This window comes from Polyodon spathula, chromosome 42 (genome assembly GCF_017654505.1).
Source record: "Polyodon spathula isolate WHYD16114869_AA chromosome 42, ASM1765450v1, whole genome shotgun sequence".
In the NCBI taxonomy this organism is placed as follows: domain Eukaryota; kingdom Metazoa; phylum Chordata; class Actinopteri; order Acipenseriformes; family Polyodontidae; genus Polyodon; species Polyodon spathula.
This window is the reverse complement of record NC_054575.1, coordinates 569978-577477: the sequence shown is the minus strand read 5'-3', so window position 1 is coordinate 577477 and position 7500 is coordinate 569978. Positions and strand designations below refer to the sequence as shown.

The 7500-nt window shown below is 47.0% G+C and overlaps 1 protein-coding gene across 2 annotated transcripts in view; it reads left to right on the top strand.

Moving 5' to 3' along the window:
• LOC121305249 (adenylate cyclase type 2-like) overlaps positions 1-7500 on the top strand; it is a 33918-nt gene that overhangs the window by 11588 nt on the left and 14830 nt on the right. For both annotated transcript variants that reach the window (XM_041236804.1, XM_041236803.1), the window contains 9 exons: positions 286-435; positions 1073-1218; positions 1769-1880; positions 2080-2207; positions 3257-3415; positions 3962-4088; positions 4292-4468; positions 6017-6060; positions 6186-6245. In XM_041236804.1, coding sequence (XP_041092738.1) covers positions 286-435; positions 1073-1218; positions 1769-1880; positions 2080-2207; positions 3257-3415; positions 3962-4088; positions 4292-4468; positions 6017-6060; positions 6186-6245 — 1103 coding nt within the window. The remainder of the gene's footprint in view (positions 1-285; positions 436-1072; positions 1219-1768; positions 1881-2079; positions 2208-3256; positions 3416-3961; positions 4089-4291; positions 4469-6016; positions 6061-6185; positions 6246-7500) is intronic.

Below are 7500 nucleotides of genomic sequence, written 5' to 3'. Positions count from 1 at the left end.
CTCTGTTTAGAATCACCTTGTATAGCATTCTCTGTTTAGAATCACCTTGTATAGCATTTTTCTCTAAGTACAGCTGCTACACAGAGTGCAACCATTAACCTGCCCCCCTCTAAGACAATTACTCTGTGTATGTCACAACTCCTCTCCTCTATTCTCTTCTGCTCTCCTCTCCTCTCCTCTTCTCTCCTCTCTTCTCCTCTCTCTCTCCCTCTCCTCTCCTCTCCTCTCCTCTCCTCTCCTCTCCTCTTCTCTTCTCTCCTCTTTTCTCTTCTCCTCTCCTCTCAGCTTCTCCCCAATGCGGTGGTGTTTATCTGTGCTAACCTGGTGGGCGTGTACCACAAGACCCTCACTGAGCGCGCTCTGCAGAACACCTGCAGGGATGGCCTCAACTTCAGCCAATCACGAGGCAAGCTGGTGAGCGAGAAGAAACAGCAGGTGAGCCTAGCCTCCTTACTCACCTCTATGGCACCGGACACATGAATACTGTGGGGTTTGTGTTAAAGTGACTGAGTTCAGAGTTGCTCTTCGTTTCTCATTCATCTTTATATTAGTAAGCACCAGCACCATCTAGTGACAGTTCGAATCCCTTTAGCTGACATATACATATTTATCCTAGATACAATTAATACTACTTTATGCCAATCTGACATAAAATACATTATTTCAATGAATTCATAGTTATTTGACACATATATCATATTGGAGTTCTCCAATATAACCAGACTCAACCCAGGGCATAAAGAAATGAGATATGAAGATATGAATCTGTTTAAAACAAAGAACAATCAGGGGGTCGTTATTGAAGTCTGAAATGGAGTTGGAAAAGTTAACAGTGCTTCACAGAAACCAGGGCCACAGGACACACACACAGCTGGGAATGAAGTGGACATAGACTTGGACAGGAAAGGAGGATGGGATGGGTTACATAGTCATGTTGTTGATGCTGAATCACTGGCATCCTTTAAGACACGACTTAAGAAAGTTTTGACATCAATCAGCTGCTAGGAACTGGACGAGCACTGATGGGCTGAGCAGCGTAGTTCAAGAACTTTATTTTTATTTAATTTCCCAGGAGCACTTGCTGCTGTCGGTACTTCCAGCCTACATCGCTTTAGAGATGAAAGCTGAGATCATCAAGCGACTGAAAGACAAACAGCCTGACCTGGAATACAGCAACAACTTCCACAACCTGTATGTGAAGCAGCACAAGCATGTCAGGTAGGAGACTGAGCCATTCTGCACTAGCTACGCTGGATACTCCTTAAAGGGATTGCAGCTCGCAAAATAATTCCATGAATCTTCCCCGTCAAGCACTTCCATTAGCTACACAGGTCTCAGATGTGCAGATTTGAAAGAAACACATAGTATAGCAAAACGTGGATTTTTATTTTAAAGCATCTGGTTCTACGTTAGGGTAAAGGGAGCTCTCAGTTTCCAGGCCTTATTCTCATGTTATCTGTTTGCACTTCCCAGGTCACCTCAGCAGTGTCTTCCTGGTCACTGGCTGAAAACATGTCAGTCAATAGAGGAAGCAGCTGATTGGTTTAATGATAGGAAAGATTGAGGGGGCTGAGACAATTTCACCTCTCCAGGTGACCCGGGAAGTGCAACACTGCTTGTAAACATGTCTGTAACCTTGTTCCAGATATATTTAAATATGTAGTTCTTCCAGGTAAAACTAGAAGCAGGGGTTTCTAACCCTGATGCCTTCATGAATGTATACAGATTTGTGGAAGGATTCAGATTGTATTTCTCTTGTGTTTCGCAGTATCCTGTATGCAGACATCGTTGGCTTCACACAGTTGGCCAGCATGTGCTCTCCTAAAGAACTGGTGCTGATGTTGAATGAACTCTTTGGAAAATTCGACCAAATTGCCAAGGTGAGTGTAGTGGTGCTGGTGACTCTGCATATAATGCACAGTTCTCAACCTACCTCTGTAAAGCGCTTTGTGATGGTGGTCCACTATGAAAGGCACTATATAAAAGTATTATTATTATTGTCTACCATAGAGTTCTGATTTTGCATGTACAGCGTGGCGGGTGTACCTGACAGGCTTGTTTTCCTTTCTTATCATCCAGGAGAATGAATGCCTGCGGATTAAGATCCTGGGCGACTGTTACTACTGTGTGTCTGGCCTGCCTGTGTCTCTTCCCAGCCACGCTACAAACTGTGTCAAGATGGGCCTGGATATGTGCCATTCAATCAAGTGAGTGAGAGACACCTCAATCAATTATCCCATTGACTTCCCTGGGGTTCTGATTGACTGACGTCCTGCATGAACTACTATAGTTAGTGCTTTATTTTCTTCACGGCTATCAAGGATTTCACGATTTCCATGAAATGTATCCATTGCTGTGTAATATGTAGTTCCCCGTAAAAATTCCCACTTCTGAAAGAATAGTGTAAATATACATATTTTTCAGCGCTGATTGCCCCACCACCCGTTACACTGCATTTAGAGGTGCACAAATGTTTCTGTGAAAAAAGCACTAACTGCATCAGAGATCGGCATATTTCTGGTAAAGATCACTCTGTCTGGTACATGCCTGTTGTTATCTGTACATGTATTTATGCTTTCACCGTCACTGTTTTTCAGGTAAGCATTTAAATATTTGGACCATTTGCTGTATACTAATTCAAGAATTTGATTCATTTTGAATGTGGCAACGCTATTTTGTTCTGCATTTAATACATGTTTAATCGTGAAATATCTTGAAATACCTATTTATAGACTGTGAAATAAGTCATTTTTGTACCTTGCATATTATCACAAGATCCACTCAGCAAATAGGAGAAGAAGCAGACACACTTCACACACATCACACAGATTGACTGTTTTATAAACACATTTGTCACTCTGAACATTTTTGCATGTCTCTGGAGAACCGCTTTAGCAATTGTATGAATATTATTTAGCAGAACACGTTGAGATTCTGTGGTTACATGAGGACGTCTGTCTGTTGGTACGTCTGTCTGAATGTTACACTTCCATTTTTACACTTGCGAACAAGGTATTCCACATCCTGTAAATTATTTTACTATACCCTGATGCTAACACCTCATTTGCTTTCCTGATCTAGGTCTTAAATACCACTTTTCCAATATCTGTGAAATTATTCTTATTATACTATACTATTCTGTGTTTCCATATACAGTACGTCCTGGTCATCACCTTCACACTCATAGCTCTGGTTTTGATTCACAGCCATGGCGAGGGGTGACGTGTGTTACTGACTGCTTGTGTGTTTATCTCAGTCAGCTGCGTGAAGCCACGGGTGTCAGTATCAACATGCGTGTGGGCGTGCATTCCGGTAACGTTCTCTGTGGCGTGATCGGGTTGCAGAAGTGGCAGTATGACGTCTGGTCCAAAGATGTGACGCTAGCCAATCACATGGAGTCTGGAGGGCTGCCTGGGTAAGCACTTCCTGTTGGGTAAGCACTTCCTGTTGTGTAAGCGCTTCCTGTCAGAAATCACATTCAGTCATTCTGTCATCTTCACGTTCTTCTTGCTGTTTGATGGTGTTTGCAGTCATTCTGAGAGGCTCCAGTGTTGAGTTATTAACATGTTACCCTCAATCTTTGAGCCGCTTTGAGCTCCTTTATAAAAGTGTCCCCTAGTAAGAGCAAAGCAATGTGTAATAAAGCACGGGGGAAGCATGGTAAAGCATAAGTAAACACTGTAAAGCATATTAAAAAAACAGGGCAAAGCATAACCATGGGAAAATCATATTTACTGTGGTAAACTTTTATAGGGACTTGCCTGGAGAATCCTAAGTGCCGGGACTCAACAGCCTTTAACATTCAATTCAGATCATTTGACAATTTACATGAAACTATTCTTATTTGATACTATTCTGCACTGTTTATATATGTCATGGTTAACGTTTCCTCACACTGCTAGCTCTGATTTTGAATGTACAAGGGGGGGTGGATGTTACTAACAGGCTTGGTTCTCCACAGGCGTGTTCATATCACAGAAGCCACATATTCTCACCTGAACGGGGAGTATGAAGTGGAGGAGGGAGAGGGGGAGACAAGAGACAGCTATCTGACTGGGCTGAAGACCTACCTGGTCATTGACCCACGGGTGAGAGATTTCACTGTAGAAGTTGTTCAGTTACTAGTTCTATTAGGTTATATAGTGTGATCTCGCCAGCATTGCCCTGTGTACACAGTACAGCAAGGCACTGCCCAGCACACAGCAGGCAATGCCAGCACACTAGATGTATGCAGCCCCCATGTTGGGTAGATGCTGTGGTTGTGTACAGTGTTGCTGTGTCTCCCTGTCAGGTCTCTGCTCCGGTCAGCAGTGATGTCCTCTCTCCCCCTCCTCCTGAGGGGGTGAAACAGCGTGCCTCAGTCCGAATGGCCCGATACCTTGAGTCCTGGGGGGCAGTCAAGCCCTTTGCTCACCTGAGCCACCGAGAGAGCGCGGAGCTGGCCACGCCACCAGACATCACCGCGGTGGTCAGTATTACTGAGTGCCTGCCTGCCTGCCTGCCTGCCTGCCTGCCTGCCTGTCTGTCTGCCTGCCTGCCTGCCTGCCTGCCTGCCTGCCTGCCTGTCTGCCTGCCTGCCTGCCTGCCTGCCTGCCTGTCTGCCTGCCTGCCTGCCTGCCTGTCTGTCTGCCTGCCTGCCTGCCTGCCTGCCTGCCTGTCTGCCTGCCTGCCTGCCTGCCTGCCTGCCTGCCTGCCTGCCTGCCCTGCCTGCCTGCCTGCCTGCCTGCCTGCCTGCCTGCCTGCCTGCCTGCCTGCCTGCCTGCCTGCCTGCCTGTCTGCCTGCCTGCCTGCCTGTCTGCCTGCCTGCCTGCCTGCCTGCCTGCCTGCCTGCTGCCTGCCTGCCTGCCTGCCTGCCTGCCTGCCTGCCTGCCTGCCTGCCTGCCTGCCTGCCTGCCTGCCTGCCTGCCTGTCTGTCTGCCTGCCTGCCTGCCTGCCTGCCTGCCTGCCTGCCTGCCTGCCTGCCTGCCTGCCTGCCTGCCTGCCTGCCTGTCTGCCTGCCTGCCTGCCTGCCTGCCTGCCTGCCTGCCTGCCTGCCTGCCTGCCTGCCTGCCTGCCTGCCTGCCTGCCTGCCTGCCTGTCTGTCTGCCTGCCTGCCTGCCTGTCTGTCTGCCTGCCTGCCTGCCTGCCTGCCTGCCTGCCTGCCTGCCTGCCTGTCTGCCTGCCTGCCTGCCTGCCTGCCTGCCTGTCTGTCTGTCTGTCTGTCTGCCTGCCTGCCTGCCTGCCTGCCTGCCTGCCTGCCTGCCTGCCTGCCTGCCTGCCTGCCTGCCTGCCTGCCTGCCTGCCTGCCTGTCTGCCTGCCTGCCTGCCTGCCTGCCTGCCTGCCCTGCCTGTCTGCCTGCCTGCCTGCCTGCCTGCCTGCCTGCCTGCCTGCCTGCCTGCCTGCCTGCCTGCCTGTCTGCCTGCCTGCCTGCCTGCCTGCCTGCCTGTCTGTCTGTCTGTCTGCCTGCCTGCCTGCCTGCCTGTCTGCCTTGTCCAAATAACTGTGTATCTGACTGCAGTGTCTGTCTCGGTCTACCTATCTGTCTCTTTAAAGTGTCTGTCTGTCTGTCTGTCATACATTCTACAGTGTATGTCTGTATAGCAGATACATGCCCTGCCATCTGTCTGTCTGACGTGTTTGTCTGTCTGTTTGTCTATCTGACTTCAGTGTCTGTCTTTTTGTCTAACAAACTGTCTGTCTACAGTATCTGACTGTCTAGCTGTCTGTCTTTCTACAGTTAATATCTGCCTCTGTCTGTATCTAAAGTATCTGTCTTCCAACATTACAGTATCTGTCTGTCTGTCTGTATAACTGTCTATCTGTCTTTCTGTGTGTCTGTTTGTCTGTCTGTCGCTCCTCTGTCTATTTGTCTGTCTGTCAAAACAAAGTGTCTATCTGTCTGTCTATATGTTACTGCCCTGTCTGTCTCAGTAACAAACTGGCTGTATCTGACTACATTATCTGTATTCTATCAACTAAAGCATTTTCCAAATTTGGCAAAAACACTAAATTCCGATGTGAATGTTGTTCTTTTAGGAAATTCCCATGAACAACTTAAACCAACACAGGACTATAGACAGGTAAGAACCATCCTTCAGAAAAAAAATAAAAGAAACAAAATCCACTGACTACAAGTCTCTCTGTGTCTTCAATACAATGACAAACCAAGGCTTACCAAACGTCTCTTTTTTTAAAAAACTTTTAGAGCGAGATCACAAAAACCAGAAGAGATGAATGAACCCATTGAAAGTGTCCATTCCTACAAGTGAGTTTATATAATCGGGCACTGTTTTTAATCATGTACGGGGGGAACTGTTTATAATCATGTACTGGGAGGGTGGCACTGTTTATAATCGTATACTGGGAGGGGCACTGTTTATAATCGTGTACTGGGAGGGTAGCACTGTTTATAATCATGTACTGGGAGGGTGACACTGTTTATAATTGTATACTATATCACACACTTCCATTAGAAACTGGTACTCCATGTTTTATTATTGTTATGTCACATTCATTTTGGTAGGTTAATGGCTACACTCCAGTGTACCAGCTTTACTTAGAGACGTGTTTAAGGGCTTTTGGCAAAGTGGTTTATTGTGTGCAGGTGCAGAGGTGATGCAGTGCAGGAATAAAACAGACAGAGATTTGTAATCCAACAATGATCCCTGCCAATACACAGCAATGTGTAATGCACGAGGTAAATAATAATGGGTTTGCAGTCCCAAACGATAAACACAGGTATCTCTCACACAATGTACACACACGGTCACCAGTCCTGGGTGCTTGCTGTAGTGCTTGTGGTGAATGATACAGTTTAATGCGTGGCAATAGTGTAGTGCTGTTCCGGGTTTTATGCTGGACCTTAGCGACAGCTCCAAAATGTGTTAGCCGTCTATGAAAACACAAGTAACAATTATAGACAAGACAAACAAACAGTCACGATATTCTCACAATTATAGCACGGGTCCTTCTGGGTTATATTTCATAACCAAAACGAAGGAACAGATTACGATTCCCCGCCCCCCTTATATGCTGTCACGCATTACCCCTTGGTAAACGAATGCAGCTGCCTTTACAATCTGCGGCTGCTACATCGTTTCCCTTCCGGGTCAATACGTTCTTGCAACGGAGTCTCGCCTTCTTCCAGACTGACCCACTTCCCGACCCGGGAAATGAACTGTCAGGCCAGCTCGTCCAAAAAACTCTGTCCTCGCTGCTTAGCGCCCTCACAGGTCAGGAGGGAGATTTACAACCAAGATTCATTGTATTTCTGTCACAGGACTCTACAGAGACCACAGGATTGAGAGCTCTATAGCGATCACAGGATTGAGAGCTCTGTAGAGATTACAGGATTGAGAGATACATAAAGATCACATGATCTAGAGCGCTATAGAGATCACATGATTGAGAGCTCTATAGAGATCACATGATTGAGAGCTCTATAGAGATCATGGGATTGACAGCTCTATAGAGATCACAGGATTGAGAGTGACCTCCAGGCTGTAGGGCCCACTTGGGAG